The sequence below is a fragment of the Bos grunniens genome, chromosome 26 (assembly GCF_055505025.1).
Source record: "Bos grunniens cultivar Pamir isolate PY7600 chromosome 26, Bosgru_T2T1.0, whole genome shotgun sequence".
NCBI classification, from domain to species: Eukaryota; Metazoa; Chordata; class Mammalia; order Artiodactyla; family Bovidae; genus Bos; species Bos grunniens.
The window spans coordinates 42,676,358-42,694,091 of NC_141190.1; the positions used below are offsets into that span (position 1 = coordinate 42,676,358).

The 17,734-nt window shown below is 40.4% G+C and overlaps 1 protein-coding gene across 2 annotated transcripts; it reads left to right on the top strand.

Moving 5' to 3' along the window:
• Positions 1 to 2,192: 2,192 nt before the first annotated feature.
• BUB3 (BUB3 mitotic checkpoint protein) lies at positions 2,193 to 14,102 on the top strand. 2 transcript variants are annotated; one of them, XM_086378079.1, is made up of 8 exons: positions 2,193 to 2,270; positions 2,837 to 3,031; positions 4,265 to 4,334; positions 6,241 to 6,392; positions 8,910 to 9,068; positions 10,777 to 10,954; positions 11,329 to 11,545; positions 12,531 to 14,102. In XM_086378079.1, the coding sequence occupies exons 2-8, from the start codon at positions 2,837 to 2,839 to the stop codon at positions 12,544 to 12,546; spliced, it is 987 nt and encodes a 328-aa protein (XP_086234205.1). In that variant the 5' UTR covers positions 2,193 to 2,270; the 3' UTR covers positions 12,547 to 14,102. The 2 variants fall into 2 exon arrangements, with proteins under 2 accessions (XP_086234205.1, XP_086234206.1); XM_086378080.1 differs by having other exon boundaries at positions 13,779 to 14,102.
• Positions 14,103 to 17,734: the final 3,632 nt, after the last annotated feature.

Sequence of the window (17,734 nt, forward strand, 5' to 3'; positions counted from 1 at the left end):
TTAAGGGCAAAGTGGTTTTTGCCCTTAGGATTTTAGGGATGATCCTCTTCGTTTGTCATATAGTGGATACATCACTTTTTTACTAATCCAGAAATTAGGAGTCAAAGGTGATCCAACAGTGTGATTAGTTTCTAGGAATACCTCTTTCTTATAGGTAACTAAGTAGACACACTCACACACACACAGAAACACACACAGCTTTGCATTTGGATTTAAGATGTTGTTCAAGACTCCATTGTGACCAGATTTCCGATCTCAAGACTATCAATTCATTTGAATAATCAGCAAAATCATCAGCCTCCTTTCAGGCTCTAAACTGGATTTAAAAGATTGACGTTTCTTAAAACTCAAATCGAGTCCGGCTGCAACTGCCTGTCCAGAGGGACCTGAATCATACACACACTGGATAATGAAATACACTTAGATTTTATTAGTGGATAATTCATGCTCAGAATCTTGAACACTAGTAGAATTAAATAAACAACTGGGAGAGGGAACCAAATAAAATTATTTGGAGATAAAATTATTTAGCCAAAATTAGAATGGAGGTAAGGCACTGCACTTTAAAATTCTTAACCTAGCCATTAAGTTGTTGAAAGAGGAGAGAGAGAAAACCAAGTATGAGGACTGGTGAGGATGCTGGGAAAGACTGAGGGCAGGAGGAGAAGGGGACGTCAGAGGATAAGATGGTTGGATGGCATCACCAACTCAATGAACATGAGTTTGAGCAAGCTCCGGGAGTTGGTAATGGACAGGGAAGCCTGGCATGTTGCAGTTCACGGGGCTGCAAAGAATTGGACACAATTGGGTGACTGAATTGAGAGGGGAAGAATCTGTATTTTGGCAGGAATATCATCACTACTGGGCAGAAGAGTGGTGGTTGTATGTTTACTGTATCACGATTCATAAAAAGAAGTGCATTTGAGTCAGTGTATATGAATGCATGAGGACCAACAACACCTTTTCTCTATCGAGTTGCCTTAGAAATTAAACACTTTAACCTCAACAATTTTCTCCCACTTCATACAAGATTGTATAATAAAGTAAGATTTTTTTCCCACAATACAAAAGGCAGTGAAAAAGATGGTATAGCACGGATTAAATTGAAACATTTCAGCATTCTTTTGATATTCAATAGTAACTGAGTCACAGCATTCTAGTTATTAAGTATTGCTTTTCTTTCATGGAGACCAAAGTATTTCTCATTACAGGAGCAACCTTCTTGATTCTCCTATTTCTGGAGGATTCTAGAAACAGAAAATAGAGCAGAGCCCGTAAGTCTAGAGTGTTGTTGGGGTGTGAGAGAGTGGAATAGAGAGAAGCTTGTGGCTGTCATTTTAAGGTCCTACTTGGACATATGTCTGTAAGAGGCTTTTGAGCTTTAACACACTTAAAGTAATTATCTGTTTCCCAGTCTGTCCAACCTTCTGGAAAAACAGTTCCTCCAGAGCAAGAACTGATCTGATTAATGCTTTTCCTCACTCTTCTCCCTAGGCCTGGCACGAACTGGGTGCTCAATAAATGTTTGCAGAAAGATGGAATGAAGAGATAAAGCAGAGTATAAGTAAGGATGAGTTTCTCTGAAATCAGAAGATCTTCGACAATGGGAAATGTGAGCGCCTGCTTCATAGGTGGAAAGTCCAGGAAAATGAGAAAAAAGTGGGGCAAAACATTCGTTAGAGCAAATATTTTCTTCTCCACTTTTGGTTAACTTCACCGGATATGTACGTCCAATGGAAAGGCGACTAATTCAGTCCTATAAAAGTACTGACCAAAATGGAGTTCTTGTGTCCGAGACATGGGGAGGGCTCCAAGAGTCAAATGGAAAGAGCATTTTTCCCGCCTACTATTCGGAGGACAGGATAAGCGTTGGCCACAAGGACTACATTTCCCAGCATGCCCCACACGAACAGGAGAGGGCGTGAGCTCCGCCTTGGCGCGATGCTCTCTGGGAGTTGTAGTTTTCACGCGTCCAGCACCGGCGGGGCGCCTCAGCCTGGTGGCGGAAAGCAGTCACGTGATCGGAAAGGCTGCCGTTTTGCCTTTGTGCCGGAACAGGTTGACTGGGTCGCCCGAGCCCGGGGCCTCGGGATGAACCAATCGGCTGCCTTAGCAGGAGACGTTGGCGTTTGAAATTAGCCAATGACAGGCTTTGGCTGGAGCTTTGTCTCCGCCTACTTCGCTCAACGCGCGAGAGCGGCGGAGGGAAGCGAGGTGGCGGCGAGCGGCGGCGGGCGCGGCGGCTGAGTTGCTTCTGAACGGAGCCCGAGGTAGCGGGGCGAGGTGGCCGGGCGGAGGCACGGGCTTTCCGGGGATGCCCCCGGGGTTCCCGAGCCAGCGGAGCAGTCCGCTGGGAACCGGGTTCACTTCCACGGCTTTTCCTTTTTATTTTAGAAGCACGCGGGGCGGCAGTCCCCGGGGGCGGGGGTGGGGAAAGGCTGGTGTGCAGAAGCCCACGGCGGGGGAGGGTGTGGATCCGGCGAGCCAGGCTGGAGTCAGGGGTGTGGCGGCGCGGGCCCGGCCGGTAGGGAAGCGCAGGAGGGGCGAAGGGGAGGGGGGTCGATGAGGCCCGACCGGCGAGGGCGCGGCGGCCCTGCGCAGGCGCAGAGGGCACGTCGCCGGCCTTTCCCTCGGTCCCGCCCCCCCAGAGAGACCCCCACCCCACCTACTCCGCAGCCCTTCTGCGAGTCGAGCCTCGCGACCCCGGCCCCTTGGGGGACCCGGCCCGGCCCCTTGGGGGACCCGCCCCAGCCCCGTACTGCCCGGCCCTTTCTGCGAGTCGAGCCTCGCGACCCCGGCCTCTTGGGGAGACTCTCACCAGGCCCTTGTTCCCTAGATGACCGGTTCTAACGAGTTCAAACTGAACCAACCCCCCGAGGACGGCATTTCCTCAGTGAAGTTCAGCCCCAACACATCGCAGTTCCTGCTGGTCTCCTCCTGGGACACGTCCGTGCGCCTCTATGATGTGCCGGCCAACTCCATGCGGCTCAAGTACCAGCACACCGGCGCCGTCCTGGACTGCGCCTTCTACGTAGGTGTTCTCCGTTTCAGCTCCTGCATCCTTTTGAGTTTTATGGTGTCCCTCGTGATCAGCGTCCCTTTTGCAGTGTTGGGCGAAGGCTCTTGTCGGTAGAGTCATTTGGACAGCGCCCCTCTCTTTCCACTCCTCCCCCACCCCCACCCCAATAACCTTGAGGTTCCGGTGCTGCTTTGTTTTTGCGTTTTGGCCCTGGGGACTTGACAGACGTCAGGAACTGGGTCTCCCGTTAAGCTTCTGATGGAGTTAACACTGAATTTTTCTGGACAGAATGTACTTGAAACTCACAGCAAGACTGTAAAATTTGGCCGTCTTACTTATTAAAAGGTTTGTTTGCTAGTAAATGGGAATACGTATTGGCTCTCAGCCAGTGTGGTGAACAGTTCTTAATTTGCTTGCATAGTAGTTTGGGTGACTACTTAGGTCGCTCAGTTTTTTGTTTGTTTACAATGAGTGAGCCCAGCGTACTTCATTCCGAGCATAAACTGAGGAGTTGGCTGGTAGATAGAGGAATTTTTCAATAGTTTTTTTTTCCATTTAAAAATTATTAAACGTAAAAGAGTCAACTTTACAAGTAATCGAAGGATGCAATTTAAAACCACAGTTAGATACTGTTTACTCCTAATAAACTCATTGTGATATAAGAAATTATAAGTAATGCTGAGCAGGATGTGATAAGGCTGTCCATACCCTAGTTTTCCTTAATCTTGCTCCTAGAAAACGCTACTAAAAATGCTTATCATGTAGTTGTTTATTGAAATAAAAATGTGAACAATTGTTTGACAATGAGGACATAAGAAAATTGGAAGTTCAGTTATAGTATGGATTATTACGAAATCACTACTGATATTTCTGTGGATTGATTAACCTGAAACTAAAAAGTATCCAGAGTTTGATTTCAAATTTTATTTTAAAATTACATGTTTTTATAAGAAGAAGATTAGAAGAGAGATGGTAAAGTGTTGGCAGTAGTTATCTCTAGGTGATTGGGCTACAGGAAACATTTTCCTTGATAGTATTTTCCAAATTCCATAACCTGTTACACATACGTGCTCAGTCGTGTCCGACTCTTTGCTACTCATGGACTGCCAGCTCTCCAGACTTCTCTGTTCATGAAATTTTCCAGGCAAGAATACTGGAGTGGGTTGCCATTTCCTACTCCAAGGTTAAACACTTTTTTTTAAAGCTTTGTAAGTTCTGAGTGACTTGAAACTTTTTATTTTGTAGGATCCAACACATGCCTGGAGTGGGGGATTAGACCATCAATTGAAAATGCATGATTTGAACACTGATCAAGGTAACATAGGCACATTTTTACCAGTTTATTGTTTTCCTAGCTAGTGCTTACTTACAAATGTTTATTTAAGAAGAATAGTTCCTGAATTGCTTAGTTCCTGAGTTGCTTAGATAAAAGTAAAAGTGGCTTGAATATAAGACTTTTTTGTTTAAATGATAACCATTAAGTTAGAATCACAAAATATCATGTATGTATTTTAACAGTGTAGCTCATTGTGACCTCCGTCCACAGTATTTACATGAAGAGGCACTTACGTGTTTGACCTTGACCCTGCCCTCAGAAGGGGACTGGATCTTGCAGTGTTCTACCTTGCAGTAGAATTTTTCCAGGATAGTTTCAGAGTTCTCTTTTCAGAAACTAATGTAGTTCAGACTGAAGGAAGACAGGGTTTTAAAAATCTAATATTATAAAATAGCCAATCCTGTCTGGGTACCATAGTAACCCAGCTTGTATGATTGTTTAGCATAGAACATTCGCATTTATTGAATGAAGGACAGGGTAGCACGTTTTCTTTTAGTTAATTTCTAAGTGATGAAATTTACCCCCATTTTTATCGTGACTTTGGAGTAGAATAGAGATTGGAATGGAACTCAAATACACAGAGCTCTCTAGTAAAGGCTTTTTGTTTATTTGTATATGCACGTGTTAGACATAGATGTACTTGAAGAACATAGCAAGGCACAGAGATAGGACTCAATGAGGATGAGTTGGACGGTGAGAGAATGGATGGAGGATGGGCGCTATATTTTTTTATCCAGAAAGAAGGATCCAATCAGAAGAGGCTTTTACGTGAAAGCCGTTTTGTCATGTAACTCACAGCTGCGGATGTTCGGTTTTGTTTGCTAGCAGTTTTTTCTAATCAGGAAGTTGGCTTGCAGGTTTAGGTTCTGTTTGTTTGAAAACTCGAGAAAACACCAAAAAGCAAAGATTTTTGATGCTGGAGACCATAATTAAGGGAATTAGCTGCTTATTCTCAGAAGGTCTTTGCTGAATTTTATGAGATACTTTTCTTTCTTGTTTAAATGGAGTGTTTTTAAACAGGTAGTTTTCCTCTTTGAGGATCAGAACCACATACTCTTTGTATTTGTTGTTACCTTAGCATGTGATATCGATTCTGGCACATAGTAGACAGTAGATACTAATTGAATGAATGAATGAGATAACGTGAAAAGTTGAAATTGAAAGGGAAGAAATTGTGTATTAGAAATTTGATGAGCTTCCCTGGTGGTCTAGTGGCTAAGACTCCATGCTCCTAACGCAGGGGGCCTGGGTTCAATCCCTGGTCAGGAAACTAGATCTCACATCCGCAACTAAGATCTGGCATAGCCAAGTAAATATTAAAGAAAGAAATAGAACCACCATGAAAACCAAGTGGTTATTAATCCTGAGCCTCCCTGCTTTCCTCATCCCCAGCTTTCAGGTAATCCTGTTACCACTTAAATCTGTTTCTTTGAAACATCAGCTTAATGTGATACATTTTATCCAGATCCCTTGGACCAGAGTTCTCCACTCAAGTGTTCATTCAACAGGTATATTTTGAACACTTACCATGTATCAGAACACGCACTGCATACAGTCAGAACTATAGAGTTGAAAGAAGGTTCCTGATTTGAAGGAATCTAGAATCGTGACGAAAATAACTGATAGACTATCATTTTAATGTTGTCTGAAACTCAAGGTAGCTTTTCGTATTACTGTGCCAGTGAATCAAGCTATGCCCTGTAAGATGGACAGAGGTGAATGAGTGACTTTGTAGTCCCGGAGAGGTTTTTCTATGTGTAGATACTTCTGTTGAGTGGGTGGAAGTGGATTCGTTACAGTAGAATGAATGTTTCCTTTTGTTGTTCACCTGAGGAATCTTTAGTAAAGCTAGGTGTTGGTTGTTGCTTTATTTTTATTCCTACAGAAAATCTTGTTGGAACCCATGATGCCCCTATCAGATGTGTTGAATACTGTCCCGAAGTGAATGTGATGGTTACTGGAAGCTGGGATCAGACGGTTAAATTGTGGGATCCCAGAACCCCTTGTAATGCTGGGACCTTCTCTCAGCCTGAAAAGGTAGGCTTTTTATGTTCATGACAGGAATTATGGTTCTTGGGGTGATTTGACTTGATAAGTGATGAAGATAATGTTGAATTTAGAGGTTAAGAGTTGATGAGTCTATTTCACAAACCCAACTAAATATGTAAAGGAAAACTAATCTTCATACTTTGGTCAGCTTTTTCCTGTCAGTTGTCACATTTGTACTGGATAGCACTAGTGATAAACCCACTTCCATGTATTGTAATGCTTTAGATCCTAGGGCTGAGAAGCAACTTTTCAGAGAAGTCATTTAGCAAAGACTGAAACTGAGTTTGACTTCCGCAAGCAGGAAGTGGGATGGAGCATCACTCATTTTCACTTAGGCCTGAGCTTTCTCTTTAGTTGACTGTGAGAGGGTGAAATGGGTTATCATTTAAAGTTTAGTGAAAAAGATGTCCTTTATTCGCTGGCTTTTATAATTTATTTATTTTTAATACTGACAGGTAGTTGAAGGAAGCTTCTTAAAACTGAAATGTTGTGTATTATTCTAACCTTTTGATCTGTACAATGAAAATGTAATTGAGCATTCTTGATGTATCCTCATCAGACTTTATCAGGTGGTAGTTAATTTTAAAGATTGATTGTTTTAGCAGTTTAAAGGTATCGTTCACTTGAGTCTATTTCCTCAGTGTAAATATACTATTCAGTTCCTGTTAGCTGTCATTATATACTGTAGTGCATCCAAAGAGCCATTATTTTTGTCACATCAGAGTCGAATCTACTCCTGGCAAGACCTTTGTTCAGAATAAAATAATTGCATTGTTTCTAGTTTTGATTTATGGTTGTATGTAACATGTTAAGAGCTGTGATAAATTGCTGACAGAATATCATATAATGGACAGCCACACTGAATCAAGCAGCTTATTGGTTCAGCAAGGTTCATTATGTCACTTTTTTTAATACGGTCTTTGATAAATGTATATACCTAGTCAGTAGCATGACAGTGTTTTTACTTGATTTACGATCAGTGGGGATAGAAAGCACTGTTAGAAGCTTGTGTGTCACCTGGATAGTAAAGATTTAAGATAAAATTCCCATTCTGATTGTACTGTTATAAATTGATCTTTTTCTGGATTCTTTGTTTTTTGAATTCAGCGTTTCATGTGTGTTACACTAATTCGTTTTTCTGCAAATGTTTTTTGAATAAACAGCAGTAAATCTTACTATATCTCTTATTGAAACACACTTGTATTAAATCTACTGTTTTGAGTCTTTTAAATTCTGTGTTTTTTCCCTTGGTCAAATTAGTTGTTGAATTTTAAGGCTAGATTGTAGAAATTATCAGGTTATTATGTTCTTAAACCCAGTCCCACCACCTCTGCCCACTGCCCTCCCTGGGGGGCGGGAAAGGGGGGACGCTTATGTGGTTAATATGTTAGTGATAACTAACCGTAAGCTTTAATTACTGAATGTTAAAGAGATGTCTTACCATGTAATGAGGCCTCTTCATTTTTTATAGTGATTCTTCAGGTTTTAAAATATTAAATTAGATTAAATTAGTTGCTAATTAATTAAAAGTAATGATCAGAACACAGTTATATACCTGAAGTCTAGATTTTTAAAAAAATGATTTAACATGATCAGGAAAATATATTTTATTACTATTTTCATGAATTTCCTATCTCTGTTTGGTCTCCAGATAATGTATTTGAAAGTAAGTCACCTTAAAGGCTTATTTGCAGGAAATTTTGTGATTTATTATAAGGGGATAATTTGTGAAAGTTGTTTTACTATTGAAGAAAAGGAATTTTAAGGGGTGGGGGGAGCAGTTGTTTTTAGGGGATAAGTGCTTTTAAAATTTTCCATAAACATAACTCTGTCTTGAGTGTTTAGTGTGACATCAAGGCGTAAAAATTTGCTTTGTCATATGCCAGACCACTGACCTTGTCTTTTAATTTTGAGTTCGTATGCCACCAAAAGCAAGTAAGCAGGTAATTAATGTTAACTCTCTCACTCTTCCTGGAAAGGCCTATTTATTAAGTGTGACAGGTGGGAAAATCAAAGAGTTACAACGTGAAATCTGTGTCTAAAAGGTGGTCATAGAAAAATAACTTTGAAAATGATTGTCTTATGAAAAGCCAGAAGCTCACTGAAAGGTATCTTGAGCTGTTTTTATGGTTTTATTGTCTATTGTCTCCTTTTTGAGTATCTTTTACACTTTTATATTGTGATTAAATGAAACGAGGGCTATAAAATTATTTAATAATTTACTTTGTTTTAGTAAGAAAGAGAATCGTCTTCAGAAATATTTTTGGAGAGTTAATTAGAATGTGCATTATTATGATACGTGGTTAAGTATTAAGAATATCTTGGGTGTATTATTTTGTGCCAGTTACTTGGTTTGTGTAACTGAAGTATTTAAAATTTTGGTAGCTGTGTTTGTGAACCTTTAGCTAACTTTTTTTAATGGTTTTATGATCCGTGGACTTTATTTTGGAGCAAAATGCCATTTGCAGGCATGCATTTTTAGCAAGTTTCGGTGTTTTTTGAAAGGTGTATACCCTGTCGGTGTCGGGAGACCGGCTGATCGTGGGCACCGCAGGCCGCAGAGTGCTGGTGTGGGACTTGCGGAACATGGGTTACGTGCAGCAGCGCCGCGAGTCCAGCCTCAAGTACCAGACGCGCTGCATCCGCGCATTCCCCAACAAGCAGGTACTGACCTTGCCTCCCCCGCCCGCTGTGGGAATTTGAACCTAGTAGAATCCTTTATAATAATTTGGTCACTGCGTTTTACGCATTGCTTTCTTTTTTTTTTTTTGGAGTGGTGATTGGAATTTCTCTTAGGTGTATTTTCACAGCCTTTTGTTAAAAGGTAGTGTGTTAACTCAATTTTAGAGAAGACTTTGATTTTCACAGAGGGTAATAATCTACCAGTGGTTTTCTGATTCCTTGGTGCTCTTCCTCCAGGAAGCTTGACAGGTATACAGTAATCGAAGAGAGTTTTGCAGGTATTTTAATTTACAAACCAGCGAATTCAGGTTTAAATCTGAAAATTTAGAGTTACGGAATTTGCTGTTTGCCCCCCCCCCCCCGCTTTTTTTTCCTCCTTTTTTGTCCCTTTTGTACCCTAATACTAACAGCTTTTTAGCTAGTCTGAGAGCAGAACCTACGTTTTTTTTTTTTTAAAGGAATGCCTCTGAGGTTAGAGGGGAGCTGTGCCTCATATAGTGACTAACTCTTGATGAACAGTGTGGGTCACCTTCCATCATCATTACTAGAAGAGGTGACACTTATTAGTGCACCCCTGCCCCCAGTCCTGAAAGTTGGAAGGGAAGTTGGTGGTGGGGTCATTTGCTCTGGGAATTTTATAAGAGGAAAGTCATTAAAAACAGCAGATATCTTTGGAATCTTACGGCTGTCCTTCAGAGGTTGTGGAGCTCGAAAGAATTAGGTCCATTACTCTATTCTCTTAGCTCTTTATTTCAAAAGGCTACTACCTCAAATGGTGATCACAATTCTTCTCAGGATATTGTAAATTTCCATTAGAATTGAAGTTATGAAAAACCTTAAATGCGTGGTTCAAATATGGTTGTATTTATGAATATCATGATGTTTTATATCCAAAATTTTCTGTCGGAGTTTATCTGTAGTTTATAATGGAAGCTTTTTAACTAAAAGTAACATTTTACTGATTCTTTTTTCATTACAGGTGTTAATAGTTTTTTAGGAATAAATCTTTTTCATATCTCGAAAAATTAAAGAAGTAAAATATAGATTTCATATTATCTTCCTTTCTTATCTTCTCTGACCTACTATTTCAAGGCAAGGTGAGGAGAGGTTTGAAATTATAGAGCACTTTTGAGCCTTGCTGAAAATCTGTGTTGTTTGGGTATAAACTTGCTGTAGTTAAAAGCAAGAGGCAGGATGATAGAGATGGAAGGCTGGTTTTCCAGTTGGTCTGGATTATTGATATACCCTCAGTGAAGAAGATACAGTTCTTAGAACTGTTAGAAGTGAGGAGACATCAAGCCAAGAAAAATATATTCCAAGTGATGGAATGAATTTGAGTGCCCTTCTGAACAGGACAACAAATAAATTATATTAAAATAATTTAAAAATTCCTGTGAGGTTTGACAGAATACCTAGATGTTTTTGATTGCAATGTGCAGAGTACTGGTAAAGTAAGTGATGGTGGCCTTTTTTGTTTGTTTTTTAATATAACAGATATAAGTGTTTTTAAACTTTTGGTGTGATCTTATCTATATTAGTATTGCTTAAACATTTGTTTAAAATACAGCCGTATTCTCTTTTCATTTTAAAAATAATTATCTTTCTTTAATTTGGGTTGAGTTTGGGAAAGTATATGCCTTGTTTTGGAATCTGGGTTCACTAGTTTTGTCTTCTGATTTCCTCTTGCCAGGGTTATGTATTAAGTTCTATCGAAGGTCGAGTGGCAGTTGAGTACTTGGACCCAAGCCCCGAGGTGCAGAAGAAGAAGTATGCCTTCAAGTGTCACAGACTAAAAGAAAACAATATTGAGCAGATTTACCCAGTCAACGCCATTTCCTTTCACAACATCCACAATACTTTTGCCACAGGTAGAGTATGGCATGTTCACTTCTATCTGCTTGTTAATATAATTTTGCTGTTAATTGAATGCTGTATATTTGTACTTGGGCAGGTTTTTTTTTTTTTTTTTGGTCATTCTGTGTGGCGTGTGGGATCCTAGTTCCCTGACCAAGGATTCTGCCCCCCCTTGCATTGGAAGCATGGCATATTAACCACTGGACCACCTGGGAAGTGGGCAGAGTTCTTAAAAATTGTGCTTGGTTTTTTATGATATTTAAAGGGAAAAAAAAATCTAGTATAATACTCCCTGGGGAAAATGCAACTTCTGTGATCTTAAAAATTATCAAGATAATGGCTATTTTTGTATCTGCTTTCAAGAACTATTTTTTGAAATCACTTGCAGGTGGTTCTGATGGATTTGTAAATATTTGGGATCCATTTAACAAAAAGCGACTGTGCCAGTTCCATCGGTACCCCACCAGCATCGCCTCACTCGCCTTCAGTAATGATGGGACCACGCTTGCAATAGCATCATCGTATATGTATGAAATGGATGACACGGAACATCCTGAAGATGGTATCTTCATTCGCCAAGTGACAGATGCAGAAACAAAACCCAAGTGAGTATGCTTCACCTGTATTTGAGCCTTTTCTTGCATTCAACCCAGGATTTATTAATTTTTCTAAATTCATGAATAGCATTGTTGATGCCTGTTTGATATTACAGCTGACTCTAGGGCTGGAGTTGATTTTATCTTGTTCTCCCAAGCTTTCAATATCCGTAGGTTGATAGACGTCTGATGGATAAAATTGTGCCTAGTTGTTTTGTAGAGAAGAATGTCAAACTCTCATTCTTCTTGAATAGGCACTATTATTTGAATCTCTGGAGTTATTACTAGCTCATTGCTTCAAAATTAAGTTGAGGAATTCAAGAATAATTTATTTTAGCAAATTCTATTTAAGATATTTAAGAATTTGAACTGCCAAAAATCTTTCCTCTCCACAGAGGTTGTTTCTGTAATATTTACACAGAATGAAATGACCTTCAGGTCTTACTGGAAATTCAGAGTAATATGGCCTTGCTTGGAATACTAGATTTCCTTAGTTTTGAAATTTCTGTAGATGTCTTTGGCTCTTGGGTGTAACTGTTGACAGGGAAGAACCATTTACATTTTCTCAGTACATGGGGCAGAGCTTTTTACTTGAGCCAGACTTGAGGGAAACCTGATACCTGGACACTTGTTTGACCATAAAATACCAGCCCCCAAGAGTCTTGGTCCTGCTCCTTGTCCCTCTCTCCTCAGGCCCTGGAAGGAAGTCCTCAGTAAATATTTATGGAATAGCTGACTGTTTCCAGGATCCCTGTACTCTTCTGAATTAGAATGGCATAGAGGGCCCTTGCTGAGTTGCTGGAGTCCCTGAGAGAGGGCAGAGTGTGAAGTGTTCAGTACCGGGTGTGCCTTCACAGTTTGTCGTTGGAAAAGGCGTGGCGTGTGAAGCCTGGTGGATAAAGGGCTGGGTTTGCGTTTATCTCTCGCTTCTGTGTCTCTTGTCCTGGCCGGCCGTTTTGATCTCATGCTCTTCTTTTTTCTTTTGAACTTGTAGGTCACCATGTACTTGACAAGATTTCATTTACTTAAGTGCCATGTTGATGATAATAAAACAATTCGTACTCCCCAATGGTGGATATATTACTATTAACAAAGAAGCCAGGGAACATTTTTTAATTTTAATATTATAAGAACCTGAAAATATTGGAAAAGAGGTTTTTTTATTGTTTGTTGTTTTTTTTAAACACTTTCTTTAGCGCATGAGATGGTTTGATGGTTTTTCTGCATTTAAAGGTATTTGGGCAAACAGAAGGGGAGGGCAGCAGCAGCACTTCTGAGAATCAGTTTTGACCTTGATTTTTGTTTCCACTGCGGAAATAAATGTTTGTAAATAAATGTAGGTGATAAAGCCCCCTTTGCATTCTTTCTGGGCCTTAAATGGTAGAGAAGAAGGCTCTTGAGCCATTTGTTTCTCTTGCTGGTTATAGTTGCTAATTCTAAAGCTGCTTCAGACTGCCTCATGAGGAGGTTAATCTACAATTAAACAATATTTCCTCTCGGCCGTCCATTATTTTCTGAAGCAGATGGGTCATCATTTCCTGGGCTGTGAAACAAAGCGAGGTTAAGGTTAGACTCTGGGGAATCAGCTCGTTTTCAATCTTATTAGGGTGCAGGAGGAAAACTAATAAGAAAACCTCCTAACATCATTTTGTGACTGTAAACAATTATTTATTAGCAAACAATTGATCCCAGAAGGGCAAATTGTTTGAGTCAGTAATGAGCTGAGAAAAGACAGAGCATATCTGTGTATTTGGAAAAATAATTGTAACGTAATTGCAGTACATTTAGACAGGCATCTATTTGGACCTGTTTCTATCTCTAAATGAATTTTTGGAAACATTAATGAGGTTTACATATTTCTCTGACATTTATATAGTTCTCATGTCCATTTCAGTTGCCCAGCCGCTGGTGATTAAGGTTAAAAAGAAAAAAATTATAGTGAGAATGAGATTCATTTCAATGTAATGCCCTGAAGCAGAACATGAACTTAGCTTGGCCTATTCTAGGTAGTTCCAAATCGTTTTTTTGTTGTCACACTTTTTGTTTTTTTTTATTTATATTATTTGCAAATGTATGTATCTGAATGGTACTTGGACCTTTACTGAAATTTGTTTCATCCATGATGTATTTTAAAAAATTTCTTTTGCTACAGAGAGAGGTCTTATTTTTATTTGTAAGTATTTTAGTGAAAACTTAGTGTAAATCTGAACCCATCTTTTGAAATGTATTTTCTTCATTGCAGGTCCACCTAACCATCTCGTGAAAGTGGTTTCTCTATGGAAAGCTTGTTTTGCTTCCTACCAATACATGATTGTCCCTTAAGGGGTGCGTTGTAGTCACTGTGGACACACTGTTTAGTATGTGAATCTCTCTGCTCTCTTGGTGTGCCCTTTCCTCCCGACTGTAGGATGAGGAGTCTTTGTGTCCTTGTGCAGTAGTCTGAAGAATTGTTTTTCCCTCAGCAAGCCCAGTTGCTGTGTATGTGCAGCTTGAGCTCTTTCTGTAAAATAACCTAAACCTGTTATTTCCATGCTGTCTAATAAATCAGAGATTCAAAACCCTTAAATGTTGGATGTTTTTAAATGTTGGTAATTAATGTAATTTACTTCGTAAAAAGCCTTCTGTAAAGCAAACCTCCCTTCATCAGGGGGCCGGGTGGGGATGACATTGTACCTTTCGGTCCACACTGCCTTGTTTAATTATGTCTATTCGGATGTACTTTGGGGATTCAGTCTTGAATAAAGTGATCTGTTGGAGTTCTGCCATTTCCCTTGTGTCCTCTTGCTGGATCAGCAGGGCCCTCGAGCCAGCTGTGTGGCTTCACGGGACGGGCCCAGCCTGCAGGCAGCTGCCGGACCCCTTCTGGCCCAACTCTCTCTGGGAGTGCCAGGGCCCCCCCGCGCCTGTGGCTCCCAGCCCCAGTGCTGATGCCGTCAGTGGGTGCACTCACAGCCAAACGACAGACCCGTCTGTACTTATCCATCAAATGCTAAATCAAAGGGAAGCCCTTGGGATGGTGAATAATGTAATAGCTGGAGACTAACTGATGGTATTGGTTCTTTAGTGTGATTATATGCTTTTTAAAGTCATAACCACTTGGTTGAGGACAGAGCATAAATTTAAAACATGGTTTAACTGAAAGAGAATTAATACAGTTTCATAAAAGGTGACCAAGTTAAAGCAGTGAGGGGCCCTGGTTTTGAGGGCATGGTGTGGCCGAGCTGTTTTTGTAGTCTGTCTGTATGTCCTCTCGTCTCTTGCAGTCTAACGTATCTCACCCTAAGTGTGTCTCCTGCCTTGTCTGCGGACCTCTTCACCAGCTCTTCCTCACAGTTGGCCTGTCTGTCATGGCTGCCTTCCCCTCGAATGGCCCATGTGTAACACCTTAGCATTTTCGTTGGGTTCCCCTGCCCAAATTCTGTTCTGTTTTCAAGTGTGTCTTTTTTTAAAAAGTTCATCTTTCTTTTCTTTCTACTGTTACTATATACCACCTTAAAGGATCCTTCCTGGCCATCTGGGGGTGTGCTGCAGACTCCAGCCTCTACCCTAAATCCTTCGTCTTCTAGAGGAGTAACTTTGAAACCTTTCGGTTGCAATGCAAGTAAGCATTTGAACCATGATCCAAAACACACAGAGGTCAGTAGTGTGTACAGCGGACGAAGCTGTGGGAAGCATCACTTGTCTTCTGTACATCTGACACATCAGCTCCCTTCCTGCCTGCCTGCCTTTTTTTTCCTTCTTTTTTTAGGAAATGCTGGTTATGGCCCCCTGAATGGATTTTATGACTAATGCCTCAACACCTCTAATTTTAAAAACCATTGTATGCCACATAGAACTTGTTCTTTTTTATCATGCTGTGCTTGAGACCCTCCAGTGCCCCCTGTTGCCCTTCGTTCACTTTGTAATACTGTATGCTTCTTCAAGGCCTGCAGTTCGCTGGGAAGGGACTGCTGACTGTCAAGTTGCTCTTAGAAGAATGGGGGTGGAGCTGACCTTCCTTGGGGAATTCTGGGGGGTAAATGGGAGTGTTCTGGTGGCTTCAGTGTCTGGTTCTGAGCTCCACCATGTAAAAAAGGTACGTTAGTTGTGAGGGGTACTGCTTTGTTCTGAGGGAAACCCATGAGACAGCCTGTATGTTGAAGCCTTTGAATCTTGACTTTGCTGCTTACATTGCACCGTTGGCCATGTTAATTTCTGAGTAGCAGTTTCCTCATCTGTTAAATGAAGGTAATAACTCATGAAGTTATAAATGAATATGTAAAATGTTTATTAGGGCATGCCTAACACAGTCATTGCTTTCTTGGGATGAAAAATATTCAATCTATTGCTCTCAGTTACTAGCTAACTTTTCAGTTTGTTTTTCATAAATGAATGCTCAGATATCTGTGGAATTCCTAGTTCTTAAGTTTGTCAGTATACTTATCTTTTAAAAAACATTTATGAACTATTTCCAACATTGAGAAAAACTCAAAGGAGTAACACACCTATAAACCCATCTTCCAGATTTTTAAAGAAGACTTATTTTTAATTGCAAGATAATTGCTTTACAGTGTTGTGTTGGTTTTTGCCATTCATCAACATGGATCAGCCATCAATATAATATGTCCCCCCTCTTGAACCTCCCTCCCACCTCCCACACCATTCCCCCCTCTAGGTTGTCATCATCCAGATTTTAAAATGTTAGCATTTTGTTATATTTACTTCTCTTGTTTATTATTTTTTAGAATTTTTATTGGAGTATAGTTGCTTTATAATGTTGTTAGTTTCTTGCTGTATATACAAGCTAGTGAATTATACTTTACATATACTTTGCTATACTCAGTCACCTGTATTACGTATATCCCCTCTTTTTTGGGTTTCCTTCCCATTTATGTCACCACCAAGTGCTGCGTAGAATTCTCTGTGCTATAAGTAAGTTCTCTTATTTATTTTATACACAGTGTATATATGTCAGTCTTAATCTCCCAGTTCATCTCACCTGTGTGTGTGTGTGTGTGTGTGCGCTTGTATTCAGTTGGCCCCGTGGAGTTAAGCCCACAAGGCTGCTCTGTCCATGGAATTTTCCAGGCAAGAGTACCGACGTGGCATGACATTTCCTTCTCCAGGGGATCATCCCAACCCAGGTATCAAACCTGTCTTGGGTCTCCTGCGTTGGCAGGCAGATTCTTGACCACTAGCGCCACCTGGGAGGCCCCCATAAATTTGTTCTGTACGTCTGTGACTCTGCAAATAAATTCTACCATTTTTCTAGATTCCACATATAAGTGATATCATACAATATTTGTTTTTCTTCCCTTTGTTTCAAAATAAAACATTGCACATATTTGAAGCCTCATTTGTAACCCCTCTCTCACAAACTTCCCATTTTCCATTCTTAAATGTTATACTCGTTTATACCTTTATGCTCATGAAGCATCCACATACAGGCAAACATTGGCGGAATTGTGGGTTCAGTTCCAGACCACTGCAATAAAGTGAGCAATAAAGGATTCACATGAGTATTTTGGTTTCCCAGTGGGTGTACAAGTTATGTTTATACTCTAGTCAAGTGTGCAATAGCATTATGTCTAAAAATACAGCGTGTGTACCTTAGTTAAATATTGCTAAAAATGCTAACCATAATTTGAGCCTTCAGTGAGTTGTAGTTTTTCTCAAAAGTATCATCAAAGATCACTGATCATAGATCACCATAATAAACACAGTAGTAATGAAAAAGTTTTGAAATACTATGAGAATTACAAAACGCAAATACTGTTGGAAAAATGGCATTGATAGGATTGGCATAAATCATCAATTTGTTAAAAAAAAGCAGTATCTGTGAAGTGCAATAAAGTAAAGCATGATAAAGCAAAGTCTGCCTGTAAATGTTTTTTAAAATTTGCAGAAATAGTAATACTGTTTTCTATTTCTATCCTGGAATGAAGCCACCCCACTTCTGACATCAGATGGTGTTAATAAGGTGAGAGGGAAAGGGGCAAGACTACAGCAGAATCATCTGTAGGGAAACACTACGCAGTCGTACGGTGGACAGTGGAGTGGCCAAGCTGACTGCCTCCCTTTGTATTTTTTTTTTGGCCGCGCTACAGTGTCATGTGGGATCTTAGTTTCCTGACCAGAGATTGAACCTGAGCCCCCAGCTGTGGAAGCGTGGCGTTTTAACCTCTGGACAGCCAGGGAAGTCCCCGTTGAGTAACCCCC